Source organism: Salvelinus alpinus, chromosome 21 (genome assembly GCF_045679555.1).
Source record: "Salvelinus alpinus chromosome 21, SLU_Salpinus.1, whole genome shotgun sequence".
Classification (NCBI taxonomy): domain Eukaryota; kingdom Metazoa; phylum Chordata; class Actinopteri; order Salmoniformes; family Salmonidae; genus Salvelinus; species Salvelinus alpinus.
This window is the reverse complement of record NC_092106.1, coordinates 47,241,205-47,256,677: the sequence shown is the minus strand read 5'-3', so window position 1 is coordinate 47,256,677 and position 15,473 is coordinate 47,241,205. Positions and strand designations below refer to the sequence as shown.

The 15,473-nt window shown below is 46.2% G+C and overlaps 1 protein-coding gene across 8 annotated transcripts in view; it reads right to left on the bottom strand.

The window, feature by feature from the left end:
- Positions 1 to 15,473, bottom strand: part of cux1b (cut-like homeobox 1b) — a 171,585-nt gene that overhangs the window by 33,653 nt on the left and 122,459 nt on the right. For 5 of the 8 annotated variants that reach the window (XM_071358036.1, XM_071358037.1, XM_071358040.1 and 2 more), the window contains 4 exons: positions 15,054 to 15,192; positions 9,158 to 9,604; positions 8,746 to 8,934; positions 6,283 to 6,559 (listed from right to left, as the gene is read on the bottom strand). The exons of 1 other annotated variant lie outside the window; for it this stretch is intronic. In XM_071358036.1, coding sequence (XP_071214137.1) covers positions 6,283 to 6,559; positions 8,746 to 8,934; positions 9,158 to 9,604; positions 15,054 to 15,192 — 1,052 coding nt within the window. The remainder of the gene's footprint in view (positions 1 to 6,282; positions 6,560 to 8,745; positions 8,935 to 9,157; positions 9,605 to 15,053; positions 15,193 to 15,473) is intronic. 2 more of the 8 variants (XM_071358038.1, XM_071358041.1) reach the window with 2 other exon arrangements.

Below are 15,473 nucleotides of genomic sequence, written 5' to 3'. Positions count from 1 at the left end.
GGAGTCTATGTAGTGTTGTGGAGTCTATGTAGTGTTGTGGAGTCTATGTAGTGTTGTAGTGTCTCTTTATGTAGTGTCTCTTTATGTAGTGTTGTGGTGTCTCTATGTAGTGTTGTGGTGTCTCTATGTAGTGTTGTGGTGTCTATGTAGTGTTGTGGTGTCTCGATGTAGTGTTGTGGTCTCTCTTTATGTAGTGTTGTGGAGTCTCTCTTTATGTAGTGTTGTGGAGTCTCTATGTAGTGTTGTGGTGTCTCTATGTAGTGTTGTGGTGTCTCTATGTAGTGTTGTGGAGTCTCTATGCAGTGGTGGTGTCTATCTTTATGTAGTGTTGTGGAGTCTATGTAGTGTTGTGGTGTCTCTATGTAGTGTTGTGGTGTCTCTATGTAGTGTTGTCTCTATGTAGTGTAGGGGTGTCTATGTAGTGTCTCTCTTTATGTAGTGTTGTGGAGTTTCTATGTAGTGTTGTGGTGTCTCTATGTAGTGTTGTGGAGTCTCTATGTAGTGTTGTGGAGTCTCTATGTAGTGTTGTAGTGTCTCTCTTTATGTAGTGTTGTGGAGTCTATGTAGTGTTGTGGTGTCTCTCTCTTTATGTAGTGTTGTGTGGTCTTTCTTTATGTAGTGTTGTCTCTCTTTATGTAGTGTTGTGGTGTCTCTATGTAGTGTTGTGGAGTCTATGTAGTGTTGTGGAGTCTCTATGTAGTGTTGTGGAGTCTATGTAGTGTTGTGGAGTCTATGTAGTGTTGTAGTGTATCTATGTAGTGTTGTGGTGTCTCTATGTAGTGTTGTGGTGTCTCTCTTTATGTAGTGTTGTGGTGTCTCTCTTTATGTAGTGTTGTGGGGTCTCTATGTAGTGTTGTGGGGTCTCTATGTAGTGTTGTGGTGTCTCTATGTAGTGTTGTGGTGTCTCTATGTAGTGTTGTGGTGTCTCTATGTAGTGTTGTGGTGTCTCTATGTAGTGTTGTGGTGTCTCTATGTAGTGTTGTCTCTCTATGTAGTGTTGTGGTGTCTCTATGTAGTGATGTGGAGTCTCTATGTAGTGTTGTGGAGTCTCTATGTAGTGTCTCTTTATGTAGTGTTGTGGAGTCTATGTAGTGTTGTGGTGTCTATGTAGTGTTGTGGTGTCTATGTACCCATCAGAGATGATTGCAATACAGTCTGCTTTCTCTATGATTTGCTTGACCTTCACTTGAACTCTGTTGAACTCTGTATCCAGCAAATGAGTAAAGCATGTCTGGCTGGAGGGGTGTATGCTGGGCAAAGAACATTCAGAAATCTCTTTCAATACACATTGCCAGTGAGCATCAGAGGTGAACCAGTTGCATACACAGCTCAGCTACGTTCCTCCATTGAGTCGTTTGACTCTCTATGTCCCCTATCCTCCAGGCCGGCTCGGTCCTCCCCTCCTGCTCCGTGGCTCGACGACTCATTGCGAGCTCACAGAACAGGGCTCCGGGCAGCCGAGCGGAAATGGAGGAAAACTCGCCTCCCTGTGGACCTGGCATCCTTTCACTCCCTCCTCTCTACATTCTCCTCTTCTGTCTCTGCTGCTAAAGCCAATTTCTACCACTCTAAATTCCAAGCATCTGCCTCTAACCCTAGGAAGCTCTTTGCCACCTTCTCCTCCCTCCTGAATCCTCCTCCTCCCCCCTCCTCCCTCTCTGCGGATGACTTCGTCAACCATTTTGAAAAGAAGGTCGACGACATCCGATCCTCGTTTGCTAAGTCAAACGACACCGCTGGTTCTGCTCACACTGCCCTACCCTGTGCTTTGACCTCTTTCTCCCCTCTCTCTCCAGATGAAATCTCGCGTCTTGTGACGGCCGGCCGCCCAACAACCTGCCCGCTTGACCCTATCCCCTCCTCTCTTCTCCAGACCATTTCCGGAGACCTTCTCCCTTACCTCACCTCGCTCATCAACTCATCCTTGACCGCTGGCTACGTCCCTTCCGTCTTCAAGAGAGCGAGAGTTGCACCCCTTCTGAAAAAACCTACACTCGATCCCTCCGATGTCAATAACTACAGACCAGTATCCCTTCTTTCTTTTCTCTCCAAAACTCTTGAACGTGCCGTCCTTGGCCAGCTCTCCTGCTATCTCTCTCAGAATGACCTTCTTGATCCAAATCAGTCAGGTTTCAAGACTAGTCATTCAACTGAGACTGCTCTTCTCTGTGTCACGGAGGCGCTCCGCACTGCTAAAGCTAACTCTCTCTCCTCTGCTCTCATCCTTCTAGACCTATCGGCTGCCTTTGATACTGTGAACCATCAGATCCTCCTCTCCACCCTCTCCGAGCTGGGCATCTCCGGCAAGGTCCACGCTTGGATTGCGTCCTACCTGACAGGTCGCTCCTACCAGGTGGCGTGGCGAGAATCTGTCTCCGCACCACGTGCTCTCACCACTGGTGTCCCCCAGGGCTCTGTTCTAGGCCCTCTCCTATTCTCGCTATACACCAAGTCACTTGGCTCTGTCATATCCTCACATGGTCTCTCCTATCATTGCTATGCAGACGACACACAATTAATCTTCTCCTTTCCCCCCTCTGATAACCAGGTGGTGAATCGCATCTCTGCATGTCTGGCAGACATATCAGTGTGGATGACGGATCACCACCTCAAGCTGAACCTCGGCAAGACGGAGCTGCTCTTCCTCCCGGGGAAGGACTGCCCGTTCCATGATCTCGCCATCACGGTTGACAACTCCATTGTGTCCTCCTCCCAGAGTGCTAAGAACCTTGGCGTGATCCTGGACAACACCCTGTCGTTCTCAACTAACATCAAGGCGGTGACCCGTTCCTGTAGGTTCATGCTCTACAACATTCGCAGAGTACGACCCTGCCTCACGCAGGAAGCGGCGCAGGTCCTAATCCAGGCACTTGTCATCTCCCGTCTGGATTACTGCAACTCGCTGTTGGCTGGGCTCCCTGCCTGTGCCATTAAACCCCTACAACTCATCCAGAACGCCGCAGCCCGTCTGGTGTTCAACTTTCCCAAGTTCTCTCACGTCACCCCGCTCCTCCGCTCTCTCCACTGGCTTCCAGTTGAAGCTCGCATCCGCTACAAGACCATGGTGCTTGCCTACGGAGCTGTGAGGGGAACGGCACCTCCGTACCTTCAGGCTCTGATCAGGCCCTACACCCAAACAAGGGCACTGCGGTCATCCACCTCTGGCCTGCTCGCCTCCCTACCTCTGAGGAAGTACAGTTCCCGCTCAGCCCAGTCAAAACTGTTCGCTGCTCTGGCACCCCAATGGTGGAACAAACTCCCTCACGACGCCAGGTCAGCGGAGTCAATCACCACCTTCCGGAGACACCTGAAACCCCACCTCTTTAAGGAATACCTAGGATAGGATAAAGTAATCCTTCTAACCCCCCCCCCCCCCCCCCCCCCCCTTAAAAGAGTTAGATGCACTATTGTAAAGTGGTTGTTCCACTGGATATCATAAGGTGAATGCACCAATTTGTAAGTCGCTCTGGATAAGAGCGTCTGCTACATGACTTAAATGTAAATGTAAATATGTAGTGTTGTGGTGTCTCTATGTAGTGTTGTCTCTATGTAGTGTAGGGGTGTCTCTATGTAGTGATGTGGTGTCTCTATGTAGTGTCGTGGAGTCTCTATGTAGTGTTGTGGTGTCTCTCTTTATGTAGTGTTGTGGAGTCTCTATGTAGTGTTGTGGAGTCTATGTAGTGTTGTGGAGTCTATGTAGTGTTGTGGAGTCTATGTAGTGTTGTGGAGTCTATGTAGTGTTGTGGTGTCTATGTAGTGTTGTGGTGTCTCTTTATGTAGTGTTGTGGTGTCTCTCTTTATGTAGTGTTGTGGTGTCTATGTAGTGTTGGAGTCTCTATGTAGTGTCTCTCTTTATGTAGTGTTGTGGAGTCTCTATGTAGTGTTGTGGTGTCTCTATGTAGTGTTGTAGTGTCTCTCTTTATGTTGTGTTGTGGAGTCTCTATGTAGTGTTGTGGTGTCTCTCTTTATGTAGTGTTGTGGAGTCTCTTTATGTAGTGTTGCGGAGTCTCTCTTTATGTAGTGTTGTGGAGTCTCTATGTAGTGTTGTGGAGTCTCTATGTAGTGTTGTGGTGTCTCTATGTAGCGTTGTGGTGTCTCTATGTAGTGTTGTGGAGTCTCTATGTAGTGTTGTGGTGTCTCGATGTAGTGTTGTGGTGTCTCTATGTAGTGTTGTGGTGTCTCTATGTAGTGTTGTGGTGTCTCTATGTAGTGTTGTGGAGTCTCTATGTAGTGTTGTGGAGTCTCTATGTAGTGTTGTGGAGTCTCTATGTAGTGTTGTGGAGTCTCTATGTAGTGTTGTGGAGTCTCTATGTAGTGTTGTGGAGTCTCTATGTAGTGTTGTGGAGTCTCTGTAGTGTTGTGGAGTCTCTGTAGTGTTGTGGTGTCTCTCTTTATGTAGTGTTGTGGAGTCTCTCTTTATGTAGTGTTGTGGTGTCTCTCTTTATGTAGTGTTGTGGTGTCTCTCTTTATGTAGTGTTGTGGAGTCTCTATGCAGTGGTGGTGTCTCTATGTAGTGTTGTGGAGTCTATGTAGTGTTGTGGAGTCTATGTAGTGTTGTGGAGTCTATGTAGTGTTGTAGTGTCTCTTTATGTAGTGTCTCTTTATGTAGTGTTGTGGTGTCTCTATGTAGTGTTGTGGTGTCTCTATGTAGTGTTGTGGTGTCTATGTAGTGTTGTGGTGTCTCGATGTAGTGTTGTGGTCTCTCTTTATGTAGTGTTGTGGAGTCTCTCTTTATGTAGTGTTGTGGAGTCTCTATGTAGTGTTGTGGTGTCTCTATGTAGTGTTGTGGTGTCTCTATGTAGTGTTGTGGAGTCTCTATGCAGTGGTGGTGTCTATCTTTATGTAGTGTTGTGGAGTCTATGTAGTGTTGTGGAGTCTCTATGTAGTGTTGTGGTGTCTCTATGTAGTGTTGCAGTGTCTCTATGTAGTGGTGCGGTGTCTCTATGTAGTGTTGTGGTGTCTCTATGTAGTGTTGTGGTGTCTCTATGTAGTGTTGTGGTGTCTATGTAGTGTTGTGGTGTCTCGATGTAGTGTTGTGGTGTCTCTATGTAGTGTTGTGGAGTCTCTATGTAGTGTTGTGGAGTCTCTATGTAGTGTTGTGGAGTCTCTATGTAGTGTTGTGGAGTCTCTATGTAGTGTTGTGGAGTCTCTATGTAGTGTTGTGGTGTCTCTATGTAGTGTTGTGGAGTCTCTGTAGTGTTGTGGTGTCTCTCTTTATGTAGTGTTGTGGTGTCTCTCTTTATGTAGTGTTGTGGTGTCTCTCTTTATGTAGTGTTGTGGTGTCTCTCTTTATGTAGTGTTGTGGAGTCTCTATGCAGTGGTGATGTCTCTATGTAGTGTTGTGGAGTCTATGTAGTGTTGTGGAGTCTATGTAGTGTTGTAGTGTCTCTTTATGTAGTGTCTCTTTATGTAGTGTCTCTTTATGTAGTGTCTCTTTATGTAGTGTTGTGGTGTCTCTATGTAGTGTTGTGGTGTCTATGTAGTGTTGTGGTGTCTATGTAGTGTTGTGGTGTCTATGTAGTGTTGTGGTCTCTCTTTATGTAGTGTTGTGGAGTCTCTCTTTATGTAGTGTTGTGGAGTCTCTCTTGTTGTGATGTATGTTGTGTCCTACATTTTTAATCCCAGCCCCATCCCTGCAGGAGGCCAACTGCCTTTTGGTAGGCCCTCATTGTCAATAAGAATTTGTTCTTAATTAACTTACCTTTTATTTACTTTATTTAATCTGGCAATCTGACTGAGAAAAGTGTAAACAAATGATTAACGACGTGCAAGTCGTTTTAGAACAGCCCACGACATGGTTTTATGAATGTAAAATGCAGTCCCGGCGATCCACTTTAGGAAGATAACAATTTATCTCCGGTAATACGGGTCAGGTCTTCAGGCCTGGTTGGGCTGCACACAAGCCATTGTCGCCGTGGTAATGCTGCAAACGTTGAATCTGCACTCGCTTTTTTTCTATCGGGCATTCGGCAACAACGGTACAGCGACGCCTTATCATTACAAACAATTATTATCTGGGAGTTTATTTTCCTAGTCGCACAATAAAACCCCTGGCTGCACAGCTAAACATTTGAGTCATTTAGCAGATGCTCTTATCCACATCAGTGCATGAGTGCATACATTTTCAGACTTTTTTTGTGCTGGTCCCCCATGGGAATCGAACCCACAACCCTGGCATTGCAAGCGCCATGCTCTACCAACTGAGCCACACGGGACAAACCAAATGCGTTGTACTTTAGAGCCCTGATCCCGCACCCTAAGCCTGATAGTGCAGTAACTGACCTGTAGTTGTGGAACCAGTTGATAACAGTGCTGGTTTTCAGGTTAAGCTGGGAGGCCAGCTCCTCGATGGTTTTGGGGGAGGGGTAGGGTTTCTCCTGGTAAGCCCTCTTCAGAGCCTCCTTCTCCTCTGGACCCAGAACCACCCGAATCTTCTTCTGGTACAGCTGAGGAGGCTGCTGGTGCTGGGGGCTGGCGCTCTGGAGGAAGTCTGGCCCTGCCAGGCCACCGTCCACAGAATGGCCGTCACTCAGAGAACTGTGGCGCCTCTTCAGGTAGGCTGGGGAGAGACAGGGAAAGGATGAGATATCGTTGTAGATAAGCACACAGTGTACTGGTACCACCAACCACTAGGGGGTGGTAATGTCTAACTGTAGCAATACAAGGACAGAGTCAGCCTCTGAAAACACCACAGGCTTAATGTGCAAATGACAGCATGGATTTGGCCTTCTCTAATCTCCTACAGTACAGTACACACTGATCCAATAAAAGAGAAGAGAAACCCAAATACAGCACAAGCCTACAAGGCCATGTACATGTATCTGTGTCTTCAAAGTGACACACTACACAGGGTCAACTCATGGTTTGTCTGCTTTTCCTCCCAGCTCTGCTATTGGTCAGGTCCACTCCCACAGCTCTATTCTGACCTCTGACTCGGGCCAACTTCATCCTGCACTCAGTGACCTCCAACATGTGGTTCAGCCTCTCCCCTCCAGGCCTGCTGTGGGCACGCTCAGTGGTCACTAACCGCCTGCACAGAGACAGTTGGGGTAGCTAGACCTGGCCCCAGTAGCAGTAGCCTGGTCCCAGTAGCGTTGGTACTTTTGCCTGCTCCATTGTCATTGTCAAGCAAATCATGTTTCACATGAAAATTCCATAAGGAGTTGTCTAGAGACCAGAAACAGACTGGTACCCAGGCTATATTAAAAGAGACCAGAAACAGACTGGTACCCAGGCTATATTAAAAGAGACCAGAAACAGACTGGTACCCAGGCTATATTAAAAGAGACCAGAAACAGACTGGTACCCAGGCTATATTAAAAGAGACCAGAAACAGACTGGTACCCAGACTATATTAAAAGAGACCAGAAACAGACTGGTACCCAGGCTATATTAAAGTGACCAGAAACAGACTGGTATCCAGACTATATTAAAGAGACCAGAAACAGACTGGTACCCAGGCTATATTAAATAGGCCAGAAACAGACTGGTACCCAGGATAGGGGAAGCCAGGCCTGCTGGCCACATACTGCCTTCTGAAAACACCAGCCACTTTGTGTATTTTAACCCTAAATAAAGACCAAACCGCTGACGTCCATGGCGTTCTAGCCATCCATCTTCAGTACAGCCGAGAGAGAAACAGAGATGTTCTTTCTACTCTGATAGAAATGTAAGCTAAATCAAATCAATGCAAAAAAGACTCAGCGAGATGATGTCGCAAACGAATAGCACTGCAGATATTTAGATGAGCGTGATGAAATACTTTTCTCTCACACAGAGTATCCGTGCACGCTTCACATTGATACAATGTGGTGTCTACGGGGCGAAAGCAGCAGAGAAGTATAGCATCGGTTACAGAAATGTATCCTCTATGTGTATATTTCTTGCACGCAACGGCATCTCGCTGAGTCTACCTTTAAGTCTCACTAGGAAGAGAATGACTAATGTGTAAAACAGGAAGCAGTGGATGAATGGAACCAGGAAGCAGCGGATGAATGGCACCAGGAAGCAGCGGATGAATGGCACCAGGAAGCAGCGGATGAATGGCACCAGGAAGCAGCGGATGAATGGCACCAGGAAGCAGCGGATGAATGGCACCAGGAAGCAGCGGATGAATGGCACCAGGAAGCAGCGGATGAATGGAACCAGGAAGCAGCGGATGAATGGAACCAGGAAGCAGCGGATGAATGGAACCAGGAAGCAGCGGATGAATGGAACCAGGAAGCAGCGGATGAATGGAACCAGGAAGCAGCGGATGAATGGAACCAGGAAGCAGCGGATGAATGGATCAGTGCAGTAAGGGGCTCCGAGTGGCACAGCGGTCTAAGGCACTGCATCTCAGTGCTAAAGGCGTCACTACAGACACCCTGGTTCAATTCCAGGCTGTATCACAACCGGCCGTGATTGGGAGTCCCATAGGGCGACGCACAATTGGCTCAGCGTCGTCCGGGTTTGGCCGGGGTAGGCCGTCATTGTAAATTAGAATTTGTTCTTAACGGACTTGTCTAGTTAAATAAAGGTTACATTTTTTTAAAAGGTGAGGAAAAATGATAGTAATCGCTGACTGCTGCTGTTTATAATTGATGAAGATGATGATGACTGTAAGCAGGCCCGTGGAGGGCCACCTGATGTCACATCCAATAAAGCTAATTATTATTCGTGTCCATAATCGGTACTAACATCACCGGGGTGTGTTTGGTCTGTGTGTGAGAGAGACAGAATGCAGAGAGAGAGAGAGACCGTTACCTTTCTTCTCCAGGCGTTTCATGTCCATCAGTTTCTCCACTTTGTGTGGGTCCTGCAGCCAGAACTGCATACGGACGAATGGCTCACGTCCCTTCAGACTGAGCTTGTGCCAGGGCTTGGGCCGAGCCAGCAGGTCAGACACCGAGCCCTGGGTCAGACCCAGGATACTCTCCCCAAACAGACGCTGCCCTGGGGGGAGAGAGAGTAGAGAGAGAGTGGGTCAGGCTGGAGGACTGGATAGACTACCGTGAATTGGGAGAGCTTGTATCTGGAGATGAATCTAAAGTGAGATGGGGTGAAACTATAAGTGGAACAGGAAATAGGTGAGGAGAGAGAATAAAGAAGGGAAGAGAGAGAAGAGGAAGGAGAAAACAGATAGAGACTGAAGGTATCGTAAAAGTCTGAGTCTCACCAAGGTTGTTATCAGTCAGCACCTCCTTGACCTTCTTGGTGAGGACGTACGTGTCCAGCTCTGGAGACATGGCTATGGTCTCCTGGATGCTGAGGCCTGTGATGGGGCCGGGGAGGGGCAGGGGCGTACCGGGCTGGGACTCTCCCCCTGAGGGCTCACCAGATGGGGGCTCCAGAGACGGGGCCTGGGGGGCCAGAGGGTCCCGGTCCCCCCCTAAACCATTGAGTGACTCCTCAGCAGAGCTCAGTGGAGACTCTGGAGGAGGGCTGCAGCTGGCTGAGGTCTGGCTGGGAGTGCCCTCTGCTGGGGCAGGGCTGCAGCTGGCTGAGGTCTGGCTGGGAGTGCCCTCTGCTGGGGCAGGGCTGCAGCTGGCTGAGGTCTGGCAGGGAGTGCCCTCTGCTGGGGCAGGGCTGCAGCTGGCTGAGGTCTGGCTGGGAGTGCCATCTGCTGAGGGAGAGAGAAAACGCAAGGCAGGAGCAGACAGTAGGTCAGTACGGTATGCATGCCAGTACATACCCATAGACTTTCAGTCATTACGCTAAAACTCGTTAAATTACCTCATACTGGACACAGAGACAAAAATGGTAAGCATGAGTTTATCTGACTCTGGGGAAGTTGCCAAAATCCCAAAGTATCCCTTTAATTAAGTGTTTCTTAATCCTGGTCCTTGGGAACCAAAGGGCTGCACATTTGTGTTTTTGCTCTAGCACTTTTTAATGACATGATGATGAGCTGAATAGTGGAATGAGGTGTAGTGCTAGGGCCCCCCTGTGAGTCCCCAGGGCCAGGATTAATAAACACTGAGGGAGCACACTGCAGTCAACAAGCCCAGTCAGAAGGAAACCTCTAGCCCCTCACCACCCTCACTGTTGGCAGGTCTGAGAGAGAACTCAATAGGGATTAACAGTATGGCTGAATCTCCTCTAAAATCATTGGAAGACCTTATCCAGTTCCTTCAGATCTGCAAACAAAAAGGGATGTATTCATAGGGTCTCTTTCTTCCTCCCATAATCCCCTCTGTCCCCTCCCTGTCTCTGTCCTGTTTTGCAGAAGGCTGGAATGGAGCAGTCATGGAGAGCTGTCAGTGTGGGTTATGTCCTCCTTGTGCCTAGAGAAAGAGACCCTGCTACCATCTCCAAAACAGAGGTCTGACAACAGGGCTGGGGAGGGAGGGAAGGGGCGAGAGAGGGGTGACAAAATGGTACTGTAGCAACCCCCCACCTATCAACAGGCTAAGAGAGCAGTGTATGGAGCGAGATACCTGCCAAAAGGTTGAACGTACATATTGTTAGGATCGTAAGAAAAGCCATGCGTGAAACATGAAACGTACAATTTCACCTGTGAACATACAAATGCCATGTTCCGTTATAGACTAACATTTTAGGCTTGAACAAATCTTGTTGCAGTTCTGACGTACCATAATACCCTTTAGAGACGCGGCCTATGAGGAGTGCTACATGAACAATTATAACAGAATAAAAAAAAAAAGTCAGGGAAACCCGGAAAGAGGTATCCTGCATGGGCTCCCGAGTGGCGCCGTGGTCTAAGGCACTGCATCTCAGTGCAAGAGGCGTCACTACAGTCCCTGGTTCGATTCCAGGCTGGAATCGAACATCCGGCCGTAATTGGGAGTCCTATAGGGCGGTGCACAATTGGCCCAGCATCGACCGGGTTTGGCCGGGGTAGGCCGTCATTGTAAATAAGAATTTGTTCTTATCTGACTTGCCTAGTTAAATAACTGGGCTCTGTCTGCAGTCATAACCAGTAGTATCTACCAGGAATAATGATTCATAACCAGTAGTATCTACCAGGAATAATGAAACATAATAATAGCTGTTTGGTGAATCTATGAATTATGTATGACCAATGGAGTCTTTGACACTCAAAATATTTTTTTTGTTTGTATATTTTTGCATATTTATTTCATCACTCAATCTTGCCAAAGCATATTCTGTAGGACGGGTCAATATGAATGTACATTTTTTTGACATGATTTATATGAATCGGGTCATGAACATGGTTAAACGTAGGCTAAGTCTGGCATATGCTTATTCCCACACGTTACAATAACTCTGCTGCGGTAGTCTTACAGGCTGACCACTCCGCTCACGCACACGACGCTAGCGTTGCAAAATAAATTTAGAAATCTATGTTATTCAATTATTGCACCCACACTACTCGTGCGCGTTAACGAGCGTCTGCTTTGCCAAGGGCTAAAATAGAAATCAGTTCTATTTCTGACGCAGATCGCGCTTAAAGTCATCTCCTCATTGGTTTATAGAAGTAGGTAACCACGTGCCATCTCCTCATGGGTTATACCCACGTGGGTGACTGAAAGACGAACGAGGTCAGTGGCGGCAATGCACATAATTATTTTAAAGTTGCCAATTGCAATATAAAGTCAAGAGAAGAAAAAGCCTGGAAGGAACAGAGATGACTAGAAACGATTCAGTCGACCGTTTTATGTGTGGATTAATTTATTAATTGGCGGAGTAGAGGACCTTGTACATTTCAGGTAAAATAACAACTCAATGTTTATATCCCAGGACAAATTAGCTAGCAACAACAAGCTAGCTAAATAGGACAAATTAGCTAGCAAGTCCAAGCTAACTAGCTAAATTGCCATAAATGTTAAATGCTTTTCGACCTGTCCCCAAATTAATACAATTGTTTCAAGAGTTTGTTTTGAAATTTTAACCTGTGTGTCGTGATCGCGTTTGGTGTGGGGGGACAAAATAAATATATGCATGATGGAGCATGCGCGCAGCCGGTTTGGGTTCCGTGTTAGGTAGTCTCCGTATAGGGTATTCCCTCCATCGCGACACTGCTGCCCAGATGAAGAGCTCGTGATCTCCATGCAGCACCACAGCACCATGCGCCTTCAGAAAATAACCCCTCAGCCTCAGAAGATGCCCTTCTGGAGGGATTAAGTCATAGAGTCATTATACCCTAATGTAGGACTATTTACCTACAGTGGCTTCAGAAAGTATTCACCCCATTGGCATTTCCCCTATTTTGTTGCCTTACAACCTGGAATTAAAATAGATTTTTTGGGGGGGTTTGTATCATTTGATTTACACAACATGCCTACCACTTTTCACCCCCCAAAGTCAATACTTTGTAGAGCCACCTATTGCAGCAATTACAGCTGCAAGTCTCTTGGGGTATGTCTCTATAAGCTTAGCACATCTAGCTACTGGGATTGTTATTCATTCTTCAAAGGCAAAACTGCTCCAGCTCCTTCAAGTTGAATGGGTTCCGCTGGTGGCCAGCAATATTTAAGTCATACCACAGATTCTCAATTGGATTGAAGTCTGGGCTTTGACTAGGCCATTCCAAGACATTTAAATGTTTCCACTTAACTTCTTTGGCATAGGGGGCAGTATTTTCACGTCCGGATGAAAAGCGTGCCCAAAGTAAACTGCCTGCTACTAAGGCCCAGAAGCTAGGATATGCATATTATTAGTAGATTTGGATAGAAAACACTGAAGTTTCTAAAACTGTTTGAATGATGTCTGAGAATAACAGAACTTATTTGGCAGGCGAAACCCCGAGGACAAACCATCCAGGATTTTGTTTTTGAGGTCACTCTCTTTTCAATGGTTTTCAATGGGAATCTAGAATTCTAAGGCACTTGCTTGCAGTTCCTATCGCTTCCGCTAGATGTCAACAGTCTTTAGAAATTGGTTGATGTTTTTCCTTTGAGAAATGAAGAAGTAGCCCTGTTCAGAACGAGGGTCAAGTGAAGTGTGCTGTTTGTTAGAGGCGAGTGACCTGAAAGCACGCTCCACTTTGTTTTCCTCTGGTATTGAACACAGTTTATCCCGTCTTAAATTTTAGCAATTATTTACGTTAAAAAATACCTAAAGTTGTATTAGGAAAGTTGTTAGAAATGTTTGGACAAAGATTACAGGTAACTTATGAGATATTTTGTAGTCATGTTGCGCGAGTTGGAACCGGTGTTTTTCTGGATCAAACGCGCCAAATCATTGACATTTTGGATATATAACGACGGAATTAATCGAACAAAAGGACCATTTGTGATGTTTAATGGACATAATGGAGTGCCAACAGAAGAAGCTCGTCAAAGGTAAGGCATGAATTATATCTTTATTTCTGAGTTTCGTGTCGCGCCAGGCGGGTTTGAAATATGATTGTCTGTGTTTGTTTGATGGGGTGCTATCCTCAGATAATAGCATGGTTTGCTTTCGCCCTAAAGCCTTTTTGAGATCTGACGCGTTGGCTGGATTAACAACAAGTGTAGCTTTAATTTGGTGTATTACATGTGTGATTTCATGAAAGTTTAATATTTATAGTAATTTAATTTGAATTTGGCACTCTGCCATTTCACCGGATGTTGGTCAGATGGGACGGTAGCGTCCCATCTAGCCTAGAGAGGTTAAACCACCCGAGTGCTGCTTTAGCAGTATGCTTAGGGTCATTGTCCTGCTGGAAGGTGAACCTCTGCTCCAGTCTCAAATCTCTGGAAGACTGAAACAGGTTTCCCTCAAGAATTTCCCTGTATTTAGCGCCATCCATCATACCTTAAATTCTGACCAGTTTCCCAGTCCTTGCCGATGAAAAACATCCCCACAGCATGATGCTGCCACCACCATGCTTCACTGTGGGGATGGTGTTCTCGGGGTGATGCGATGTGTTGGGTTTGAGCTAGACATATCATTTTCCTTGATGGCAAAAAAGTCCAGAATACCTTCTTCCATATGTTTGGGGAGTCTCTCACATGCCTTTTGGCGAACACCAAATGTGTTCGCTTCTTTTCTTTTTTTAAAGCAATGGCTTTTTTTCTGGCCACTCTTCTGTAAAGCCCAACTCTGTGGAGTGTACGGCTTAAAGTGGTCCTATGGACAGATACTCCAATCTCTGCTGTGAAGCTTTGCAGCTCCTTCAGGGTTATCTTTGGTCTCTTTGTTGCCTCTCTGATTAATGCCCTCCTTGCCTGGTCTGTGAGCTTTGATGGGCGGCCCTCTCTTTGCAGGTTTGTTGTGGTGCCATATTCTTTACATTTTTTAAATAATGGATTTAATGGTGCTCCGTGGGATGTTCAAAGTTACTGATAATATTTTTATAACCCAACCCTGATCTGCAATTCTCCACAACTTTGTCCCTGACCTGTTAGGAGAGCTCCTTGGTCTTCATGGTGCCGCTTGCTTGGTGGTGTTGCAGACTCTGGGGCCGTTCAGAACAGATGTATACATACAGAGATCATGTGACTTCTGGAGGTAATTGGTTGCACCAGATCTTATTTAGGGGCTTCATAGCAAAGGGGGTGAATACATATGCACGCACCACTTTTTTTGTTGAAACAAGTTCTTTTTTTCATTTCGCTTCACCAATTTGGACTATTTTGTGTATGTCCATTACATGAAATCCAAATAAAAATCAATTTAAATGACGGGTTGTAATGCAACAAAATAGGAAAAACGCCAAGGAGGATGAATACTTTTGCAAGGCACTGTACTAGCCAAATAAAGTGCATAGCATACATGATGCGTGAATCTCGTCATTCCAACATCTCGAACATTTAATTCATCCTTCGTTCAGTTCAGTCAGTCACTATGTCATCCATTCTGTCATTTGTCCGAGTTGGAATAGGAACTAAATCAAAAAGAGAATAGAACAGTCTCATCTATTTGTTTATTGAAATCCGTGTGTGTATGAAATTATCAAAATTCTCTAAAGGTATTGGCAGCTATCTCACTCCATAGCAGTGCTCTCACCCAGGGCTGTGTGTGTGGAGCTGCATATGAGCCAGCAGTGTAATTCTGTTCATTTATAGCGCAGCAGTTGACTGTAAGTTGAGGTGGGCCCTATACAGAGATGATCGTCAGCCATACGTCAGTCAGTTGTTTGTCAATACACACACACACACCATTACCTTGGTTGTGAGCAGGCTTGATGTGTGTGTTCTGGCTCAGGTCACCGTTCAGCCACAGCTGCATACGCAGGCCTCTGGAGGTCATCTTGCTCCAAGGTTTCTGCCGAGACCCCACGCCGTCACACATACTTCCTAGAGCCTAACACACACACACACAATAAAACGGCAGTCACTCACACACGTTATGGAATGGCTAAACAGATATGAAGACATAAGCAAACACACATTAACTAGGTTACGTATATAATGAATTGTGTTGAGATCAAAGCTGAGTGATTAGTTCAGAGCTGGGTTGATTTAAATTAGATATGTGAGACACTAACACACAGAACGGGAGTCTGGATGGCTGTGATAAATGTGGAGACACTCCAGATCCCCCCCCCTTCAGTAGTGAGTCACAGTGTTCTCACCGAGGGCTTG